The 24,131-nt window shown below is 37.2% G+C and overlaps 1 protein-coding gene across 1 annotated transcript; it reads left to right on the forward strand.

Moving 5' to 3' along the window:
* Nucleotides 1-381: 381 nt before the first annotated feature.
* LOC18440977 (Phototropic-responsive NPH3 family protein) lies at nucleotides 382-3,582 on the forward strand. The gene is made up of 3 exons (XM_006851107.4): nucleotides 382-939; nucleotides 1,681-2,784; nucleotides 3,015-3,582. The coding sequence occupies exons 1-3, from the start codon at nucleotides 877-879 to the stop codon at nucleotides 3,468-3,470; spliced, it is 1,623 nt and encodes a 540-aa protein (XP_006851170.2). The 5' UTR covers nucleotides 382-876; the 3' UTR covers nucleotides 3,471-3,582.
* The last annotated feature ends 20,549 nt before the right edge of the window (nucleotides 3,583-24,131 follow it).

The raw sequence follows: 24,131 nt of genomic DNA on the forward strand, positions 1-24,131 counted from the left end.
TTTTGATGTCCCAAAAATCCTCAAATCGATCGTCTCAACCTTAAGTTGTATGAACATGAGAAAAAACGGATTTCAAGTCTTAAAAACTATGCATTTTGTAATGTATTTTATAGAATGTCAATTTTTATGATTATCAAGTGTTCATAGATATGTTCGATCTACACTATTTTTAAAGTTATCAATTTTATAATTATAGATGAAAATAAATTTTCAAGCCATCGCAAAGATTTCCGTTACTGAAATAACATCTTTCAATATTATTTCAAGGTACACCGCACTTTGATTGTTTAGGGCCTCGGCCAAATATGATAAAAAAGCAGCAAATATAATAAAAAATAGGATTAAAGAACATACAAATTCCTAAAATCTAAGATTAAATAACATATAAACTCTAACACAAAAGAGGGAAAACAGGAAGGAATAAAATAAGAAGATGGAAGTGCATATTTAGGGAGTAAGGATGACTCTTTTCTTGCATTGGCAATGGCATAGAATATGATGGGGTGAAGAAAGCGTTTTGCCCATTGGACCTTTTCTCTTACTATGTAAATTGCAGGAATGTCAGACCTTAAAAATGTTTTCTATTTCTCTCTCATCTTTCTAACTCTTTCTACACCAATTTGCCTTCCTCCAACGTCTTTTGGGCTGCAAAGTCACGTAGTTTCCTTCAGAATGTGGCTTCTTTTGCATTGTCTTCTTACACACTCAAGAATAAAGGGCTATTCTCTGTTTCTTCTCCTTCTCTCTGCTATGAATGAGATTTCTTTTTGTTTTATGAATTGTTGAGGTTGTGGGGGTTCTGGGGTGGCATTGACTACTGAAATAAAGTGGGTTTGGACTTTGGAGTGACATTTTTGGGTTTGGGGGATTGGAAGTATGCATTTGGTGTGTGATCTGGAAGTAGATGTCAATGGGGAGCAGACCTTTTTGGTGGACAAGGTAACTCTCTCTCTTCTGTGGTGATTTGGTAGGGATTTGCTCTGGGTTTATTGGTTTTGTTTCTTAGATGATTCATGGTGGGTTCTTTTCCATGGAAGTTATATTCAGCAGGGAGACTGAATTTGTGGCTCTTTTGGCTTGAACCTTTGTACCCATTCCTTAAATTTTTTATAGAGAATAGGTTTATTTCATTTTTTTTCTTCTTTTTCTTTGGGTGTGGCTTGGTAGAGGATTGAAGTTATGTTGTTTTGCTCAATGATATTGATTTATGGTGATTGTGATGCAGTGGCTTTTATATTGCTGGTTCTTTGCAAAAAGAAACTTTGGCCATGGGTATTCACAATTTTAACGAAAATAAAAGTGCTGAGCTTTTCCTCTTACTATCTACTTTCGTACTCCATAGTTTTTCTACTGTTCCTTGAATTTATGATCCTATTACCAATTAAGTTTCTCCAGTTAAGGCTTAAATTTGAGAATGGTTCTATTGACTCTTGGTTCCCTTATAGTTTGTTTGGCTGTTTGCCTTTTGGCAATGTTCCTCTTTAATTGTCTGCTATTTAATTAAGACCAATTTTGGAGGATTAAATGCTGATTACTTGATTTTTCCTCAATATCTTTATCTTTTTACCGTTCCAAATGGTTCTCTACTGATTGGCTTCTTCAAATTTCCTCTCTAGAGAGACGAAAAGGGCAAACAGGGATAGAGCAGGCTTCTAAAGCAGACCTTTTGGTTTTTTGCAGAAAATTCTATCATCTTTCTCAGCTAAACTGAGCAAATTGTTCAATAACTCTGCAACAACAGTGAGCCACCATAGTTCCCAGTCTATGAAAGTCATCCTTCATGACTTACCTGGCGGTCCAGAGGCCTTTGAGCTAATGTCGAGCTTCTGTTACAACAATGGCAGGGCACCCATTTCCCCTTCTAATGTTTGCTTGCTTCACGTGGGGGGCCACTACATGGAAATGACTGACGAAGTCGCTCCCTGCAATTTAATCAAACAAACAGATCGATTCCTTGAGACAATGATATACTGGACTTGGCCTGAAATTTTTGTGGCAATCAAACAGTGCTATCTTCGCTTAAATGGCCCCGCTTCATCGATGGTGCTCAAGAAATGTATCGATGGTTTGCTTCAACGGATCGCTTCTACAAGTGATATGTGCACCTCTGGTTCTTCTCCTGAGAGCTCTAATTTCCGATTCTCTTGTGATACCAAGAGCTCTGAGAGTGCCAAATATAGTTTCAGACCTTGGTGGTTCAAAGATCTGTCGCTTCTGAGCCCTAACATTATCGAGACCATAGTCCAGACCATGATTTCAAGGAATTTTGATCAATTATGTCTTGCAAAATTCCTCTTTTTCTGTGTCACAACTAGGTTTGCAATGTCAAATTCAGTGCAAAAGAGGGATCTAGTAGAGACTGTAGTTAGGCTACTTTATTTACTTGAGAGACGGTCTGTTTCATGCAAAGGGCTCTTTGGAATTCTCAGAGTGAGTTCCAACATAGGTATCAGTAAGAGTTGCAGGTATGAATTGGAGACCATGATTGGTTCATTGCTTGATCAAGCCACAATGGATAACCTGCTCTTTCCCTCTCCTCCAGGAAGTAGTTATCTCTATGATGTCAACTTGGTCTCGAGGTTCTTGAAATCGTTTCTTTCTAGCCATCATGTTTCTCTCACTGGATTGAAGACGGTGGGGAGCTTGATGGACAAATACATAACGGAGGTTGCTCCCGACTCTAATTTGAGACCCGCAAAGTTTGTAGCTCTCATTAAAGCCCTGCCAGATGCAGCAATAGACTCTTACGATGGGATTTACAGAGCCTTAGACATGTATTTTGAGGTGATTCTTTCTTTAGCCAAGTTCAATTTTTGTCTTTTAAGAGTTTTATCTGAGATAATTGGAAATTTTAACCTAGAACAACCAGATTCATTTGAGATTTTGATGAATTAAACAGTATTTATTGTTTAGGAGAAGGCCTTGAACAAATCCAATGGTTTGAAGATTGGGAAAATTGCCTTTCTTGAATTTTCTTTTGTAAATTTATATTGATCTTATGGGTTTACCATTAGGTGCATGGAAGGTTGTCTGAAGAAGAAAAGATAAAGATTTGCATAGTATTGAACTATGAAAAGTTGTCATTAGAAGCATGTAAGCATCTAGCTCAAAACTCCAAATTCCCATCAAGAACTGCCCTTCAAGCCCTGGTTTCTCAGCAATGTAAGCTTAAGAGCTTACTCAGTAATGGTGGTTATCTTAAATCTGGCTCCAGTTCTCCATGCATTTATAGAAATAAGGGAATCAAGGGTGTAGACAATTATAGCAAGGAGCAAATCGTTTTTTATGCAAAGAAGGTGGACCTCTCGACAGAGAATGAAGAGCTAAGAGCCCATCTAAACGGGATGCAATTGAGGGTAATGGAATTGGAGAAGATATGCAGAAAAATGCAGATTCAAATGTCAAAGATTGTGAAGAAAACATTACCAAGCCCAGGAAGTGGAGGATCACTGCCCAAACTTTGCTCATGATAACATGTAATTCTTTTTCTTGTTTATTTATTTTTTGTATAATATTGGTGATTGGGTTTTGTAAATGTATCAGATTTCTTTACTGAAAAATAATGACATGTTCTTAACAAAATTAGTGTTAATCCCCGAACAACCGATCATTTCATTCTGAAAATTGGATAGGTTGGACACATACATGATCACTGGGACCTGCCGAAAGGATCCACTAAATCGATTGGGTTCATTTAACATATCCCAATCTGTAGAATTTCTTTGTGAAATAACTTCTCAAGACAACTACAAAATTTGAAAATTTTATGAGCAAAACATTAGGAAAGAAAGAAAATAAAACATTTTTTTACCTATTTTAAATTGTAGCTTCAATGAACTTTTATTGAAGATCTTTTAAAAAATTTCAAAGCTTAATATTTAGGCTATATTTTTATGGTAAAAGCAATATTGTTTCTTTTCAAAAACATAACGTTTTCTTTCCTACGATCCAATCTTAGGAAATCTTTTTCCATATATATATATATGAAAAGGAAGAATATTATGGTAACAAAAATAAAGTTCATACTTTCTCAAAAAAAAAAAAAAAAGTCCATTATTTAAAGGGTGCAGTTTGTATAGACTGAGTATCTAAACAATCAAAGGTAGATCTCACCTTCAAATAGTGTCAAGAAATGTGGTTTCAATACTAGAAACCTTTGTGATAGTGTTAAAATATATGTTTATATGTAGTTATAAAATTTAAAGCTTAAAAACTAGTGTAGATCGAACCGATCTAAGAAAAACTTGAAAATCTTGAAAATTGGTGGTCCAAAAATGTGTTACAAGACCCACTATTTCCGAAACCTGAAATCATTTTTCTTCTCATTTCCATGCATCTTGATGTCGAGATAATCAATTTGAGGATATTTGAGCATCAAAACTACCTCTTCTAATAAAAATTTTGAGGTGGGCTCTAATTTGTTTGTCTGGAGGGTCGGCTCTATATAAACTTTTTCCTTATTTAAAAATCTAGAGAATGATTAACTGTATTTTTGAAAGAAATGGAGGTCTATAACCGTGACTGCCACAGTCAGCTCAACGACAAATCGATGGGCCATGCATACTCGGAGGAAAATGAGGCAGCAGGTCGAATGAGTGGGGATTGAGGAGCACTCTGCAAATGTATGCGAAGACAAGAAACACTTCAACAGGAGTCTCTGTAAACCACCATACATGAAGTGGAGATGATGAAGATGGTGACATGATATGGAACCAAGTCATGGGTGGTCCTGCTGCCCACAAACATTTTCACTATTTTTTGGCTTCCTCAAATTAGTAAAAAGAAAACAGAATTCAAGCTCTAAAAAGCCTAGTTTCATGCATAACTTTATGGGTTCAGACTTCTTGTTGAGATTGAAAACAACTAAAAATTCTCTCTCAAAGTTAGAACAACGGACATGGAGCATTTATAAAAACTGCAGTGAAATAACTCCATTATTTACTTTCATTTCTTAAAGATTTGATTTTTTGATGGGACGATTTTTAACAATACGTGCACTTGGGATTGGTTGTGAAAGGGAGAGAAACTCAACGTGAAGTTCCTTTTTGTTTTTTTGGTAGTTCAGCAGGGAAGGCATCACCTACCTGTGATTTTGTTTTTGACAAGATTACTGAATCATATTAGATCAGATGGATATTACATTATAACATTCAAAGTAAAGAATTAGAGAAACCAAAGACTCCAACGATGCGCCCCTCTTAGCCAGCCCATCCGCCGCTTCGTTGAGCTCTCTATAAACATGTTTAAAAGTTACTGTCCCCCGCTGTGATTTGAATGTAACTCACTACATCTTGTGGCACCCCACCACCCTCCTTTTCCCATTCTGAAGCTACAAATTTAACTGGGCACATTGTATCTGTCACCGACATGTTAAATGGATTCTACGTGATCTCTCAGTTATGTCAATTCAAAAAATAAAAAAAGGAAAAAAAAAAACGAAAGGAAAGGAGTAGGAAAAAGTTAATGCACCTCAAAAATCTATAAAAAAATATATTTTAATGTTGAAAAACCCTTTAATTGATCATCTTCACATCGAGATGTTTGAATATGAAAAAATCAAAAAGATTGCGTCCCAAAAATAGTGCATCTTACAACATATTATTCAGACAGTCCATTTTCAAGATTTTCATATATTTATAGATCTACTTGATTTTAACTATTTTTGGAGCTTAAATTTTTATAATTAAATATAAAAATAGATTTTGAGATAATCTTATGAATTATTTATACTAAAATTACATGTTATGATAAAATTTGGAGGTGACTTTAATTGGATTGTTTAAGGTTGCAACCTTATAGAAACCATACCCAGTAACGGCCCTATGGCCATTAAATTCAAGGAATGACGTCCAAAATAGATAGGCATTCTCATAATTGAATCTATTTTTTAAAATTTCAATAAATTAAAACTTATTTTGATATATGTGGCTTTAGATTTGGGGCACTATGTTCTTTTGACCATAGTTTAGCAATGTTCAATTTAAAACTGACGGCCCGTTTGGATAGGAAGAAATTAGAAATTTTGAGTATTTGAAACTAAAGAAAATTTATGGCTATCCAATATCAAAGATTTTTGTCATTATTTTCCTCAAATCTCTTGTTTGGATATACAATACGTAATTCATTGATTCCTTACAATCATTTCCATATCCATTGTTTGGTAACAAAATTTGAAATAGTTTCACTCTCTAAAATTTTAATATATTTTCTCCCTCTGAAAATCAAAATTTGAGATAGTCTCTCTTTAAAAATTTTGAGATAGTTTCTCTCTCTAAAATTTGTTATGGCTTCTCTCTTAAAATTTTAATACACTTTCTATCTCTAAACCTTAAAATTTGAAATAGATTCTCTTAAAAAATTGCAGGCACTTTCTCGGTCTAAAATTTGCTATAGCTTCTCACTCTAAAATTTTAAAATACTTTCTCTCTCTAAATTCTTGAGATAATTTCCTTTTCAAAAAAAATTGAGATAGTTTCTTTCTCTAAAAATTTTCAGATAGATTCTCTCTCTAAAATTTGATATAATTTCTCTCTCTAAAATTTTAAGATACTTTCTCTCCTAAAACTTGAAATTTGTGACATTTTCTCTTTAAAAAGTTTGAGATAGTTTCTCTCTAAAAATTCCAGGTACTTTCTCTCTCTAAAATTTGATATAGTTAGTCTCTCTAAAATTATAAGATGCTTTCTCTCTCTAAAAGTTAAAATTTGAGAGAGTTTATCTCTCCAAAATTTTGAGATAGTTTATCACTCTAAAATTTTGAGATAGTTGCTCTCTAAAAAATTCAGGTACTTTCCTATCCAAAATTTGATATAATTTCTCTCTCTAAAATTTTAAAATATTTTCTCTATCTATTACTTAAAATTTGAGATAGTTTTCATCTCTAAAATTTTATATACTTTCTCTATCTAAAATTTAAAATTAGAGATAGTTTATCTTTAAAAAATTAAGATAGTTTCGCTCTCTAAAAAGTTTTAAGTACTCTCTCTATATAAAATTTGATATAATTATTCTCTAGTCTCTACGATGCTTTCTCTAAAACTTAAAAGTTGAGAGAGTTTCTCTTTCAAAAAATTTTGAGATTGTCTCTCTTTAAAAATTTTGAGATAATTTCTCCATGTAAAAAACATTTAGGTACTTTCTAATATGAAATTTGATATATTTTCCTTTTCTAAGATTTTAAAATACTTTCTCTCTCTAAAAATTAAAATTTAAGATAGTTTCTCTCCTTAAAAAATTTTAGATAGTTTCTCTTTCTAAAAATTTTCTAATTTCTCCATCTAAAATTTGATATAATTTCTATCTCTAAAAGTTTAACATATTTTCTCTCTATAAAATTTAAAATTTAATATAGTTTCTCTCTCTAAAAAAATTGAGATATCTCTCTCTAAAAATTTTCAGGTAGTTTCTCTCTATAAAATTTAATGTAAGTTTTCTCTCTAAAATTTTAAGATAATTTATCTCTCTAAAACTTAAAATTTGATATAGTTTCTCCCGAAAACATTTCAGGTTCTTTCTCTAAAACTTGATATAGTTTTTCTCTTTAACATTTTAAGATGCTCTCTCTTTTAAAATTTTAAATTTGAGATAGTTTCTCTCTCTAAAAATTCAAGATAGTTTCTTTTTCTACAAAATTTAGGCACTTTCTCTCAGTAAAATTTTATATAGTTTCTTTCTTTAAAACTTAAATTTTGATATGGTTTTTTTCTAAAAGTTTTAGCTTATCTCTTTCAAAATAGGTACTTTATCTCACTATAATTTGCTATTGTTTCTCTCTCTAATATTTTAATATAATCTTTCTCTAAAACTTAAAATTTAAGATAGTTTTTGTCTTTAAAAATTTTGAGATAGTTTTTCTCCTTAAAAAATTTCAAGTATTTCTCTCTAAAATTTGAAGTAGTTTTTATATTTGTCACGTATTATCATGTAAATATTTTCATACCTACTAAACGTGCTCTAAGTTTATAGTTGAGGGGTCAATGAAGGGAATTCGCAAGCCTTCGAAATTCATAAAAACAAGTTTTGGCATGAAAATGAATCGTGGAAATTTAGGGTGATTTTCCAATATAAATTTTCCATAGAATTTTAATATCCTAGCCATTGAACTAACTAAACGGTGAATTTTAGTAATATCCAAGATATTAAAAATCCAAGCCTCAAAATCCATATGCCCAAAAGGGCCCTTAGTGAATTTGTTTTTCAAGATTTCCGTATGATTACAAAACTTAATTCTTTTGAAGAAAATATGATATACTCACACTATATCTGTGTAAACAAACCATCGAAAAAATATTCCTTAAAATTATATTAAAGTTCTTTATTGGTATATACCTCTCTTGATTTACTGCGACCGATCCCCATCAATTAATCTCTCTCTCTCTCGACAAATGGCTAGCAAATTCTATTAAATCAATAGAATTTACAATTGAAAAAAGTATACAATAAGACCATTTATCTTTGGTGCAAAGTCTGCACAATTAATCTTGGCCATTGGATGTGAAATTAGATGGCTGCATTTATTCTATTGACCAGACTTAAACTTCAAAAGAAATTTTCTCAAACTTTGTAATACACCCAACTGTCCAATTTAACATTAGATAGTTGTAAGTAATTATGATCTCCTTGTATCAATAGTAAATAGTCTCATTGCATACAATCCCTTTACAATTCAATACAACATCAGATACAGTGACTAGAATAGATTATATTTACATATACAAACTGCTGGAAAGAAATTACAAAGGACTACCCTCTAAACTATAATTTATTTAAAGGGAAAGTTTATATAGAGCCGAGGCTCTAAACAATCAAATTTGACCCTACTTCAAAAATTTCACTAGAAGAGGTTGTTTTGATGCCCAAATATCTCCAAATTGATCATCTGGACAACAAGACGCACGGACATGAGAAGAAAATAGATTGCAAGTTTTGGAAATAATGTATTTTGTTACGCATTTTTTACTGTAAATTTTCAAGATTTTCAAGTTTTCATAGATATTTCGATCTACACTATTTTTTAAGCTTTAAAGTTTAGAAATAAATATGAAAATATATGTTAAGGCTATCACAAAGATTTAAAACCGCATTTCTTGATACTATTTGAAGGTAGGCTCTAATTTGATTATTTAGAGCCTAGGCTCTATACAAACCTCAACCTTATTTAAAACCACCAACAAAACTTCATCACGTTATTAGTTCAACCGCATCAGCCCCAATATTTGGCGATTCATTAGCAATCGTATTTTTCTCTCTATATGCATGGCAAAAAATACATTCTAAACCAACACACTCATCTTTGATCTTCTCCCAAAGCATTCTTAATTTCCATGGCGTTAACCATTTTTTTTTTTTTTGGGTGCATTCTTAATTTCCATGGCGTTAACCATTTTTTTTTTTTGGGTGCAGTTTGTATACCATTTTTTTTTTTTGGGTGCAGTTTGCATACGGATGCATCCGTAGGTGTAGAGGTAAGGTGCACCGTCAAATTTTATCATGGTATATAATTTTGATGTAAAATGTTCTCAGGATTATCTCAAAATCTATTTTTATATCTAATTATAAAATTTTAAATTTCAAAATTGGTTAAAATCAAGTAGATCTATAAACATATGAAAATCTTGAAAATTGACGGTGTAGATAATATATTGTAAAATGCACTATTTCTGAGACTTAAAATCTTTTTATTTTTCATAGTCATAAATCTCGATGTCAATATGATCAATCAAAAGGTTTTTCAACATTAAAACTACCTTTTCCGATGGATTTTTTTAGGGGCATCCGTAGTTCTACATTATAAGGTAGCATTCTTATATAAACTTTTTCCTTTTTCTTTTATCCATCTTATCACATTCAAAGAATCCCCTTCCACAATAGTCTTCCTACCAAAATTTTTTGCTAACTTTATCCCCTGTAATGCAGACCTTTTTCTTAGCCTCATTTGATGTTACATAACCTATAGGTTCATAATACTTCACCAAAATTTCACCATTATGATTTCTAACAAGTCCAACAACTCCTGCTTTTCCTAGGTTTCCAAATAAATTTCTATAAAAATTTTACTGGATCCTTCCATAGGAGCCTCCCAATTTCTTGTTATTTTCCTGATCTCAGTTTGTTCCTTATTCAAGTCCTTGATGTTATACATTAAATCAATATGAGAAACATCCCACCATTTTTCTTTAATAGATGACCATTCTACACAGGTAACTGGACTTTTTCACATAATACATTCTTGGATATTAGAAAATTCTCAAAACATATTCTATTCCTTGCTTTCCACAGTTCTGCTCCTTTAAGAATTTTCCACATTATGTTACCTTTGTCACTCAAACCATTTAATTTGCATTGTAAGAATATATCATCCGCCTGTATAGGAACATCTATTTGGATATCAAACAGATTGCCAATCCAATACCATACAAATTCAACAAAATTACATTGAAAAAAAAAATGATTGACATTCTCTTGATCTTGTTTGCAGAATAGCCAAACATTTGGTAGAACCTTTTTTTGCCTTCTCGTAACATCTATTGTCAGTAGCTTTCCCATAGATCAACTACTGATAAAAGCTCTTAGCTTTGCGGGGATATGCAGTTTCTATATTTGAGCCAATTTTTTAGTTTCTCCATTTCTCCTATCATTAAAGAGTAACCTATAAGCAGATCCTACAGTAAACACTTCCTTAGTACTTAGCTCGCATATCACAACATCCTTCTCTGTTAGGCAACAATAAAATTGATGCAATTGGTTTACACATTGCATGTATTCCTCATATACATTCTCATTCACTCTTCTGTATCTAAATTTTCACATTCCAAATAGTTTTGAAACCTTCTCCAGTCACCATCTCTTTCACTGATAGAGTCTTCGAAGTCATATTTCCAAGTTACTTAGGGTATTGCACTTTTAAAGGCCTATCCCCCAACCATTTTTGCTGCCGAAATATTACACTTTGTCCATCCCCTGCCATATATTTATATATCTCAAAAATAATTTCATATTCATAATTATTCCCTTCCAAATCCAGGATACTCTTATTCGGACATTTTTTATGTTATACATGCTCCTTATCTTTTCCATATTTTTGTTCCAAAACTCTTATTCATAACTCGTCGTTTTCTACTACCCATCTCTACCACTATTTTGTTAATGAGGCATTATTCAACAACTTTAGTCTTTTGATCGCCATTCAACCATCTCCAATTAGAGTACACACTTTTCCAACTAATGAAACATACTTTTTTGTTATCATTAGTTTCCCCATATACGAACTTTTTCATCAAACCTTAAAGCTTCTTTGCAATATCATTTGGCGTTTTAAAGAGGGACATATAGCATCTTGGGAAATTTGAAAATGTCAATTTTATCAAAGTTATCCTCCCTTTTAATGATTAGAATTTTGATTTCCAAATATCCAATTTATATTGAACTCATTGTATTACAGGGTCCTAAAGTGCTCCAGGTATGTTAATTTCAGATAGGGGTAAACCCAAATATTTGATGGGTAATTTTTCAACATTACAATTCACAATTTTTGCATATCTCTTCACCTCCTCCTCTGTACACCCCATCCAATTATATTTGTCTTTTTGAGGTCTACTCGCGAGCCTGTTACCATCTCAAAAAACTTCAAAAATCTCCTAAGATTTACTATTTCATGATTGCTTGCTCCACAAAACATCAATGCATTATCTGCATACTACAAATTAGACACCACAATACTATTATTCTTGACAAGAGAACCACTTAGGAGCCCAAGTTCCACTACTGATGTACATTACACCAAATACATCAGCTATTATGGTAAATAGAAAGGAAACTGTAACGACCCAAATTTTTCTGGCTTGATGGCGCATGCGACAATAAGACCACAGCAGTGCTCGACAGGGAGTTCAAGCCACTGTGCGTGCAAGGGATTCCGTCGTGTATGACTTGGACAGAGAGGAAGCCGTCATGCATGATAGGGAGTTCAAGCCGTCATGCACAACAGGGAGTTCAAGCCGCCGTGCGTGCAAGGGATGCTGCCGCACATGACTTGGACAGAGAGAAAGCTGTCATGTGAAGCGAAGAGAGAGAATGCCACCGTGCGTACATTGGGGAAAAGTGAGCGCGTGCAGAAGTGAATGCGCGCGGCAATAAGAGAAGGAGAAAAATGAGCGCCGCCATACGTGTGATGTCACTGTACGTGGTGCCGCCGTGCGCAACACTGCCAAGCCCATGCCTTCCACTGGAGTGCCATTTGTCCACTCTCTGCTGCCTCGCATGCCACTTGCCCAATTGCATGACACTGTGAGTGCCACTTGGCAAACCCCAGCTGCCACCTCCTCCTTTTCGCTTACTTAAACCCTTTCTTTCCACCCTCAAGCTTTGTTCATTCACCCACCCTTGAGAACCCATTCTCAACACTTAGAGCAATCATCCCTTGGAACCATTATTAAGGAGCTTTGAAGTAACCTGTGTGGGGGAATTTGGGACATTTTGGGCACATGTAAGTGGACCTAACACTCATGTTTCCATATTTTGACTAAATCATGAAAATTAAGAAAAATATAAGTGTGATTTTGATGGGAATATGGCTGCAAGCTAGTGAAATTGTGGGTGGTTGTGCACTGTTTTACAGAATTTTGGTCCTCATTGGCATGATGAATTTAGTACTTAAAATAACTTTGTTGGTCATGAAAATCTGTGGAAGAGTACCCATGTATGTCTATATTAATATGAAAAAGGTTTTGTGTTAATATCCATCTTAGTTTGAAAGTTATTGATTATTTTATAAAGTGTGCCAAAACTTTGCTGTTAATTTCCAGGGACCCTGCATATTTTTGTAATGAATATTTGACTAGCCAAATGGTGTCCAAATAACCCTAAACAAATTTTAAATGAAATATGAATGTGTCTACTTCAAATCTTGTTTTGAATCCATGTTGAAATTCCATATGATTTGAGAATTATGTCTTTGCTAGTATGGACATGTCACTGTCATCAGTTGCAGTAATTCTCAGAACTGTTACTCATTTTGTATTGAATTGTTCACTGACCAAGTATTATCCAAATTACCTCAAAATACTTTTAAATAAAATATAGATGTGTCTAATTCAAATTTTGTTTTAAAACTATGTCAAAATTCCTGATAATTTGGCAGTTATGCCTCTGTTTGTATAAACATGTCACTGTTATCAGTTGCAGCAGTTTTCAGGACTGTTGCTCATGTTGTGCTGAATTTTTGACTAACCAAATGAAGTCCAAATGATCTCAAACTATTTTTAAATAAAATATGGGTATGTCTATTTCATGTTTAGTTTTGGAACCATATTGAAATTCTTGATAATGTGATAATTATGCCACTATTTACATGTATATGTCACTGTTGTGAGTTGCAGTGGAATTCCATAATTTTTATGTGTCTTATGAAAGACTGTTCATTGACCAATATGTTTCTGATTAAGGCTAAACCACTTCTAAATGAAAAGTGGATGAGTTATTTTAAAATTGGATTTTGGAACCATGACTAAAATCCCAATGGAATGGAAGTTAGGCTTAATTTTTAAGAGGCCTTCATGATGAAAAATTTGTTCTATTATTAACTATTGAATATGCGTGCTTACGATATAGTGAATGCTCATGAACTCCTAAATAATTGTGTTAAGATATGTTTGGGCATGAGTGAATTCTTATGAGATATGCAAGTACATAGTTATACTCTGATATAATAAGACTGTGATATGAACCACTACGTAATGGGACATCCATTGGTAGTGGGAATCTGATATGATGACACTATGATATGAATCACTACTCAATGGTCCACCCATTGGTAGTGTGACATGAGATTACGAAACTTTTGTATAAGGAACTACGCAACGAGTCATATGTTGGTAGTGTAATCTGTTATGATAAGAAAGTTATGCCGGCAGTTAAGATCTTGCCCTGACCCCAATGATGTGAATGGAGTCGGGATGTAAATGTGATTATCTTGGAAGGTCGCGCCCCCCGGATCTATATAGGAACTACGCATAGGATCACCCATTGGTATTGTAATGCCCTTTCGCCTGAAAGGCATAAGGAAAGGTCGTGTCTTGCAAGGCCATAGCCCATCAAAAGCCCCAAAGCGTGTTGGGGATTGTGTGTGTGTGTGAAGACATTACGAAATGGGTCATCCATTTGTCATTGTCTTCCCTCCTAAGTCAGAGTAGAAGTCCCAAATGACAAGATTGGTTTGATCTGATCAATGGGGCTTCTACATTGGGAGTAGGTGCCTAGAACGGCCTGTATACACTATGTGTCTGCCTGTATGCACTATGTGTCTGTCTGTATGCACTATATGTATGCCTGTATGCACTACGTGTCTGCCTGTATGCACTACGTGTCTGCCTATATGTTCTACATGCTTCACCTTAATTTCTATTCTGTTATTTCGATGAAAAGATGGGGTAACTGTTAGTTCATGTGATGTGTGATTTTTCTGATATCTGCTTTGTGCTTCTTCCACCACTACTAAAGAATTGTGACACATGGCTCCATGTTGTGACACCTACATGAACTTTGGATAATGTTTGTGAATGTCATTACATAGGCTGGAATACATGGTGTTGTGTCACGACCCCACCCCCTGACCCCTACCGTCCCATACTGGAGGACAACAGGGTGTGGGATCGCTATCACAGAGGTCGCGAACGTCACTCAAGTGGGAGTGGCTCAACGCATATGCTAGGAGGAATCAGAAGCAAACCGTGAAAGAAAACTAAAACTCGCACCAGAAACATAATAAAAGCTGGATAAATTAAAACCATTCATATCCATAAACAGTCTCCAAGGTCATAACTACAATATCCAGAATATTACAATCGTCCAAGGCACTTCTTGCCTGCCATCAAAATACATACTTCAATAACAACAACTGCAAGACTGGGGACTAACAAACACCTACACAAGAACAGGGATCCACTCGTTGAGCGCGGGATTTTCGTCCACCGAACACGATCACCTCCCGCCGCTCTCGACCTGCAGCAGTCAATCTACAAGGGTGGAAGAAAAAGGATAAGCTAAAAAGCCCAGTAAGTAGATCACAACATTATGCTTCCCTGCCTATGAGTATTATCACACAACACATATCAAGATTCTAAGCCATGCTCGTAAAGTACGAGTCATGCATCACAATTATAGGATGATGCTTTTCAGGTAGAGTAGGTACAATATAAGATATCAGAATTCACATTTGTTCAATGCTGTAATTATCATTCATATTCCTAGTACAGATAGTGGATATCACATGAATTAGCAGCTCAGAAAGACCTTTCCTCAGGACTATCATCATATGCATTCCTCAATATAACTCATTGATCTAAAACTAAACATGTTCTACAGTAGACATACTTATTACAAAGGAGCATACTCTTATTTTATAATAAAGCATATTTTCATCCCTTAGCACTCACATAGTCAGGTAGTGCATTACACTCCAAGGCATTTACCTTATCGGCATCAAACACACAGGCGGGCCCTGTAATACTCTCAAAGCAACGCCCACTCATATCAAACAGTCACATATCTCAGGCAATGCAATACGCTCAAAGCATGCCGAGAAGTCACACATAGCATATCACCTCATGCGCACCTCATGAGAAGTTACATGTCCCAGGCAATGCGATACGCACAAGACATGCCGAGAAATTTCCATATCACTAGAAATGTCATCAAGTCATAGCTGGTCGTGCAATACACTCAAAGCACGTCAATATCTCAGTATGCTGGTACCATCATTCACATAGTAGGTATCCATACACATAACACATAAGCAGCACGGTACCATCATTCACACAGTAGGTACCCATACACATAACACATAAGCAGCATGATACCATCATTCACACGGTAGGTATCCATTCACAAATCACATATCACATAATGACGATATCAGTATCTTGTCATGATAGTAGCGATATCACATTTTGGGTGTGGCACATCACAATTTAACAGTATCACAATGACAATACTATAGTAACAGTGACATTATTTCAATTAAGCCTTACCGCTCAATTTCCTGCCTCCAAGGCAATGACGTGCACTTACCATTAGGGCCAATCATTGAACCATTTAGAGTTTGAAGATGGTTCCAAAACCAATTTTCCTCCTATCTTTCAAATCGAGGTAGTTTAAAAACAATTGGACCTTGTTTGGCCCCTTAAAAGTTCAAAAGACTGAAGATATTTTATCTGAAATCTGTTGTGTAGTGAAGGCAGTGACTTGTCTTTAAAATTTACTTCATAACACACAATCAAGAAGAAATTCAAAAAATTCTCAACATGTGAATTAAATCTTACTCATGAACTGTATAAATGGCAGTGGTTTGGAAGAAATCAAACCTCATTTGGTTGTTAAAAACTCTTGACATCATTAGTTCTGTGTTTTTACTAAAACTGTCTACAGTGATCTACTGACATGTTTTGAAGTATAACTTTACATAAATAAAGAATCAGAGCAAGGTCAAAACATAAAAATCACAATAGACTTATGCATATTTCAAATGGGTGTAATTTCATATCATTTGTACTCCAATAGGTCAAGCAAAGTCTCAGTACAACAGAAGCGATGTTCCTGGAAATTTTTATAGTCTGATAACAATGACATTCATGCACATTTCACATCATATCTTCCAACTATCAAGAATATCATTTAGACATAAGCATCAAACTCAAACTAGACTCAGAAAGCTTTCCAATGGAGGTGATTTCAAGCAATTTTGAGATAACTTGATGGGTCAACAAGGAGACACAAAAACCCTAATTCTCCCTAGAATTCAACAATCCAACCATAACATCCACAAAGATCAAAGCATAACTTATAAAATACACAAGATAATCACATGAAACCAATTCTAGCTTAAATTAGACTCACAAGACCATCGACTCACAAATTTACAGGCTCAACAGAAATCACAACAGTGCATATTATATTATACTAAGGAGCCTAAATTTCTGGAAAAATAGAGCACAAATACATACATGCAAATCCTATTCTTCCACACAAATTTCTATACAATCTCATGCTAATCTCATGCTTAATTTCAAGCTTATTCATGCCCAAATCATTCTTCATACATGCTTAGATTCATGCTTCAGTTCAAGCTTCATATTAAATACACAATAACATAATCTACTTACCTTGAGCTCTAAACTTGCTCCAAAACTCCTGCACACAACCACTTCTCCAAGCTCCTCAACATAAGACTCTTAATTGTTTTAGAGAAAGAGAAAAAGAGAGCAGAACATGGAAGAGAGGGGGGCCCAAAGCTCTTGAGTGGGATGAGAAGGGCTCTATTTAAGACAGAGAAAAAGGCAGCAAGTGATGAGTGTCATTCATGCAAAGCGAAATGACATGCATGAGGAGAGAGAGAGAGAACAAGCATGGAGACAATGATTTTGGTTACCGCAAGCATGGAAAACAAAATGATTATGAGAGAGAGAGAGGGCCCCCTAGACTACCATGCACTCAACCACTCATGCATGGCGGTGACTCACTTCAAGCACGGCATCACCCAACCAGTGCTGGTCCATCTCTCTTCACAGCTGGCGCTACACCTCAACACAACTGGCGCTAGTACACTTCTCCTCCTCTCAACCGACGCTGGCCACAACTTCAGTCGGCGATGCACTTCTCAACCGGTGCTGACGCTTCTTCCCCCTCACAGCCGGTGTTGCACAACCCAACCGGCGCTGGCCTCCTCACTCAACTCTAACCGGCGCTGGCCTCTCCACACAACTCCAACCGGCGCTGGCTTCTCCACACAACTCCAACCGGTGCTGGCCTCTCCACACAACTCCAATCAGTGCTGGCCTATCCACACAACTCCAACTGGTGCTGGCCTATCCACACAACTTCAACTGGCGCTGGCCTTTCCACACAACTCCAACCGATACTGGCCTCTCCACACAACTCCAACTCGTGCTGGCCTCTCACTCCTACTCAGCCGGCACTGGTCTCTTCTCCTTAGCCAGGAAAAGTTTGGGTCACCACATGTTGATATGCTTACTGGGCTTTATAGCTCACCCCTTTGACTTTCTCTATGTAGAGTGATAACCTACGATTTATGAGAACAGGCGGCTGGGCACTCGAGGGGGACTGATAGTTGAAGTTTTGGGCTTGATAAGAAAAGATTTATCTTGATTTTAGGTGGCTGTTGTTGGTGGCCATATAGTTGTTTTGCATTTAAGTATTGTATTTTGTGTTTGGGCCTGTAGAGCCTTGGGAATGATTGTAATTAAAATTTTTGGTGCTTATATATATTTAAGTTGGTTTTATTTTTGTCTAGCTCTTATACCTTTGTATATGGTTTTTGCTTTCTTTCATGGTTTGCTTTGATTGTGACTTCTAAAAAACGTTGAGCGCACTCCCACCTAAGTGAAATTCGCTACCTTTGGTCGCAGTCCCGCACTTTGTTGCCTTTTGGTAGGTACGGTAGGGGACAAGGGGTGGCTTCATAACAGTTATGTTATCAGAGCAGCCAGGATAGGATTCTTGGCCTAGAGATTCTTAGAAGTGTCCTTAGAATTGTTTCTGAATAGGCTAGTAAATGGGTGTTCCTGTTTTAGGTCAAGATGATGAGGACACAAGCTAATAATGCGAGTTTTAGCAATGAGAACACCGAGTCCCTCGGGAAATTCTTCAAGACTTTAGGGGCCATGACTTAGATGATGAAAGACCATATGCCAGCCCCAACTACCCTTGCCCCAGACCAGGCTAATAGTGGTTTAATTGAGAGATTTAGGACGCTAGCACCTCCGGCGTTCTTGAGGTAGGGGGAGTGGAAAAAGTAAAGCGATGGAGAAGACAAGTAGAGAAGATATTTGATGTATTGCACTGCTCTGATGAGGAAAAGGTTAGACTGGGGACTTTCATGTTGAAAGAGGATGCTGAGCACAGGTGGGGGTCAGTGAAGCAATCTTGGGAGGAGTCAGGGACTGTGGCAACTTGGGAAACTTTCTAAAAGCATTTAACAAGAAATATGCCCTGACTCAGTCCGAGAGAGAAAAGAAGTGGAGTTCATTGAGCTACAGCAAGGGAAATTATCAGTGGAATTGTATGCAGCAAAATTTGCAGAGCTCTCCTATTACGCGCCACATATTATCAATATAAAGGAGCGAAAGGCGAACAAGTTCGAGAGGGGCCTCAGGCCAGACATAAGAGGGAGAATAATATAGGCCAACCTCAAGACCTTCTCCCCCTTAGTGGACCTTGCTATGAAGATTGAGAGAGATTGTGAAGAGTTTCGGTTAAGGAAGGAAGGAAAATTGGGGGCCGCACCATCTGAAAATTTTAGGAGGAAGGCTCGACCACCTTCCAGGGGAGAGTTTGGGGAAAGGAACAATCAAGGAAATACAGAGATCTAAAAGACCTTCTCAGGTGACGTGAGGGATAATCAGCACCAGACCTGCTCTTACTGTGGGTTGAGTAACCATTTTGTGGCCGAGTTCTATAAAAAGGTGAAATCATGTTTTCATTGTGGTAAGCCCGACCACCTGATCAAGGACTGTCCAGTAACGGGGCCAGAGAAACGACCAAGGACTCAAGGTCGAGTGTTTACGCTCACGGAGCAAGAAGCCAAGGTGTCTACCTCTATTATCTGAGGTACGCTCTCTGTTTGTGGTATAGAAGCTAGAATCTTGATTGACCTTGGATCTTCTCATTCTTTTTTTGCACCTCACTTTGCATGCCATATAAATGCTAGACCTAAACTTCTTGACTGGACATTGGTAGTATGCACACCTATGGGGGATTCTATAGAAACTGATATGGTATATAAACAATGTGGGGTTCTTCTTGAAGGGTGTGTCCTACCTATAGACTTGATACTTTTGAATATTCAGGATTTTGATATTATTTTGGGCATGGGCTGGTTGTCCATACATCATGCTACAGTTAATTGTCATGATAAAACTGTGACCTTTAGATGCCCAAACCAGCTTGAGTTGCACTTTGTTGGTATTAAAGATGCTCCCTCTCTACATCTTATCTCTGCCCTTTGGGTTTCCCGTCTTCTGACTAAGAGATGTGTTGGGTACCTAGTTTATGTAGTAGAGAATCAAGATGTCCAATCCAAGTTAGAAGAGATACCAGTGGTAAGAGAGTATCCATAAGTTTTTCCTGAGGAGTTGACCTCTTTGCCTCCTGTCAAGGAGATAGAGTTTGAAATAGACGTGGTCTCTGAAACCACTCCCATCTCCAAAGCCCCTTATAGGATGGCCCCACCAGAATTAAAGGAGCTAAAGGAGCAATTACAGGAATTGTTGGAGAACGGGTTCATCCGACCTAGCGTATCACCTTGGGGTGCACCAGTTCTGTTTGTGAAAAAGAAAGATGGGTCCATGAGGCTTTGTATAGACAATATAGGCAGTTGAATCAGGTCACGGTAAAGAACAAGTAACCCCTGCCTAGGATTGACAGCCTCTTTGACCAGCTTCAAGGGGCCCAAGTATTCTAAAAAAATGATCTTCGATCGAGCTATCACCAATTGCGGGTCAAGGAGAGAGATGTTCTCAATACCGCATTTAAAACCCTATACGGCCACTATGAGTTTTTGGTAATGCCGTTTGGGTTGACAAATGCCCCAACTGTTTTCATGGACTTGATGAATAGAGTTTTTAGACCCTTTCTGGATAATTTTGTGGTGGTCTTTATAGATGATATTTTGGTATATTCGAATAACTAGAAGAGGATGAGCACCATCTAAGAATGGTCCTCCAGACTCTGAAGTAAAAAAAGTTGTATGCTAAGTTGTGTAAGAGTGAGTTTTGGCTTCCTTGTGTGGCCTTCCTTGGGCACGTTGTTTCTAAGGATGGGGTCGCGGTTGACCCTTGTAGGATTGAAGTCATACTTAAGTAAGGAAGGTCGACAAATGTGATAGAGGTCGGTAGTTTTCTGGGACTGGTGGGTTACTATAGACGCTTTGTAGAAGGATTTTCAAATATAGCCCTTCCCCTGACTCGTTTAACCCAGAAGGAAGTAAAATTTGCATGGTCATATGATTGTGAGAAAAAGTTTTCAAGAACTAAAGAACAGACTGACTACGGCTCCGATACTGACCTTACCAGAAGGAAATGAGGACTTTGTAGTTTACACCGATGCATCTCATAAAGGGCTTAGATGTGTGCCTATGCAGCGAGGGAAGGTCATTGCTTATGCCTTCAGACAGTTAAAGTAGTATGAACAAAACTACCCAACTCATGACTTGGAGCTTGCGACTATAGTATTCACTTTGAAAATATGGAGACACTACCTCTATGGGGCCCAGCATAAGGTGTTTACATATCATAAGTGCCTCAAGTACCTGTTTTCCCAGAAGCAGTCAAGGCAAAAGAGATGGATTGATCTATTGAATGATTATGATTGTACCATCAATTACCACCCGAGCAAGACTAATGTGGTGGCAGATGCGCTGAGCAGAAAGCCCTTAATAACAGTGGCACATCTACTGGTGCGAGAGATGAGATTGTTAGAGGATGCGGAGGAATGACACCCAGCTCTGCCCCTTGGTGACGGGATAAGTATGACCACTTGTATAAAGGTGGAGCCTCAACTCTTTCAACAATCCGGATGGCACAAGAGGGGGATCCCCTACTCACGAAAATTGTGGAAGAGATGAGACTTAGGAAGAAAGACGATTTCTCTGTGAGCAGTGATGGCTTCTTAAGATTCAGGGATCGGGTATGTGTACCAAACGATAAGGGTGTGAAGAGAGCAATTTTAGAAGAAGCTCACCGCTTCCGTTATGTTATACACCCAAGGAGAACTAAAATGTATCAAGACCTGAAGAAAACTTTCTGGTGGAATGATATGAAAAGGGAAATAACATTGTTTATTTCTAAGTGCTTGACATGCCAACAAGTGAAAGCCGAGCATCAAAAACCTGTAGGCTTGTTGCAACCCTTGCCCATGCCAGAATGGAAATGGGAACACATCATTATGGACTTCGTCTCGAGTTTACCTAGATCAGGTATTGGACATGATAGTATTTGGGCCACTATGGACTGGCTGACCAAGGTTGCCCATTTCTTACTAGTCGGCACAACCTATACGTTGGATAAACTGGCCCAGTTATACATCAAGGAGATAGTGAGGTTACATGGAATACCAGTTAGCATCGTGTCCAACAGGGACACTAGATTTACCTCAAGGTTTTGGGCTAGTCTGCAGTCAGCCTTGGAAACAAGACTTACTTTTAGCACTGCTTTTCACCCCCAGACTGATGGATAATCAGAAAGAACTATTCAGACCCTGAAAGATATGCTAAGGGCTTGTGTTACTGACTTTAAGGGAAACTGGGTATATCATCTGCCTCTAATAGAATTTGCTTACAACAGCTTCCAAGCCAGTATTCAGATGGCGCCTTTTGAGACCCTGTATAGAAGGAAGTGCAAGTCACCTATCTGTTGGGATAAGGTTGGTGAGAGGAGGCTTTTAGGGCCAGAAATTGTTCAAGTAAACTCGGAAAATATTACCTTATCCGAGAGAGGCTCAAGACAGCTCAAAGTCGGCAAAAGAATTACGCCGTTAATCGAAGAAGTGACCTCGATTTTGAGGCAGACAATCAGGTTTTTTTGAAAGTATCACCAACTAAGGGCATTATGAGGTTCGACAAGAAAGGAAAATTGAACCCACGTTTTATTGGACCTTTTGAAATTCTAGAAAGAGTTTGAAGCATGACATATCAACTTGCCCTGCCACCCGAGTTGGCAAACATCCACGATATTTTTCATGTATCTCTGTTAAGGAAGTACCAGCCTAACTCATCCCATGTTCTGAGATATGAACTAGTTCCGATCAGAGAAGACTTTACCTACATCGAGCAACCAATTGAGATATTGGATCGAAGGGTGTAGGTGTTGCGCAACAAAGAAATCCCTCTGGTCTGTGTTTTGTGGCAACACCATTCACAGGAAGAATCGACCTGGGAATAGGAAGATGAAATCAGGAATAAGTACCCCCATTTGTTCGATAAGCAGAAATATGATTTTGACGACAAAATAATTTTTAACGGTGTGATGATGTAACGACCCAGATTTTCTGGGCGTGATGGTGCTTGCGGCAGTAAGACCACAGCAGTGCACGACAGGGAGTTCAAGCTGCTGTGCGTGCAAGGGATGCCGTCGTGCCTGACTTGGACACAGAGGAAGCCGTCGTGCACGACAGGGAGTTCAAGCCATTGTGCACGACAAGGAGTTCAAGCTGCCGTGCGTGCAAGGGATGCCGTCGTGCACGACAGGGAGTTCAAGCCGCTCTGCGTGCAAGCGATGCCACCGTGCTTGACTTGAACAGAGAGAAAGTTATCATGCGCGATGAAGAGAGAAAGCTGCCGTGCGTGGAAGGGGGAAATGAGAACGTGCTCGATAGTGAGCACATGCGGCAATGAATGCGCAAGGCAGTAAGAGAAGGAGGAAAATAAGCGACGTCTTGCGTGGTGCCACTGTGCACAACACCGCAAAGCCCATGCCTACTACTGGAGTGCCATTTGTCCACTGTATGCTGCCTTGCATGCCACTTGCCCAATTGTATGACAATGTGAGTGCCACTTGCCCAATTGTATGACAATGTGAGTGCCACTTGGCAAACTCGAGCTGCCACCTCCTCCTTTTCGCTTACTTAATCCCCTTCTCTCCTCCCTCAAGCTTTGTTCATTCACCCACCCTTGAGAACCTATTCTCAACTCTTAGAGCCTTTCACCCCTTGGAACCACTGTTGAGGAGCTTGGAAGTGACCTGTGTGGGGGAATTTGGGACATTTTGGGCACATATAAGTGAACTTGACACTCATGTTTCCATAGTTTGATTAAGCACGAAAATAAGCAAAGTATAAGTGTGATGTTGAAGGGAATGTGGCTGCTTAGTAGTGAAATTGTGTGTGGTTGTGCACTATTTTACATAATTTTGGTCTTCATTGGCATGATGAATTTAGTACTGAAAATAACTCTGTTGGTCATGAAAATCTGTGGAAGAGTACCCATGTATGTTTATATTAAGATGAAAAAGCTTTTGTGTTAATATCCATCTTAGTTTGGAAGTTATTGATTATTTTATAAGGTGTGCCAAAACTTTGCTGTGAATTTCCAAGGACCCTGCATGTTTTTGTAATGAACGTTTGAC

The sequence above is a fragment of the Amborella trichopoda genome, chromosome 2 (assembly GCF_054954075.1).
Source record: "Amborella trichopoda isolate Santa Cruz 75 chromosome 2, AtrichopodaSantaCruz75HAP2 v2.0, whole genome shotgun sequence".
Lineage (NCBI taxonomy): Eukaryota > Viridiplantae > Streptophyta > Magnoliopsida > Amborellales > Amborellaceae > Amborella > Amborella trichopoda.

Excerpts from the sequence above, each read along its gene's own strand:
- LOC18440977 (XM_006851107.4), top strand. The coding sequence starts at position 877 with ATGCATTTGGTGTGTGATCTGGAAGTAGATGTCAATGGGGAGCAGACC. Across the intron at positions 940-1,680 it reads AGACCTTTTTGGTGGACAAG|AAAATTCTATCATCTTTCTC; the intron begins GTAACTCTCTCT and ends GGTTTTTTGCAG. Across the intron at positions 2,785-3,014 it reads CCTTAGACATGTATTTTGAG|GTGCATGGAAGGTTGTCTGA; the intron begins GTGATTCTTTCT and ends GTTTACCATTAG.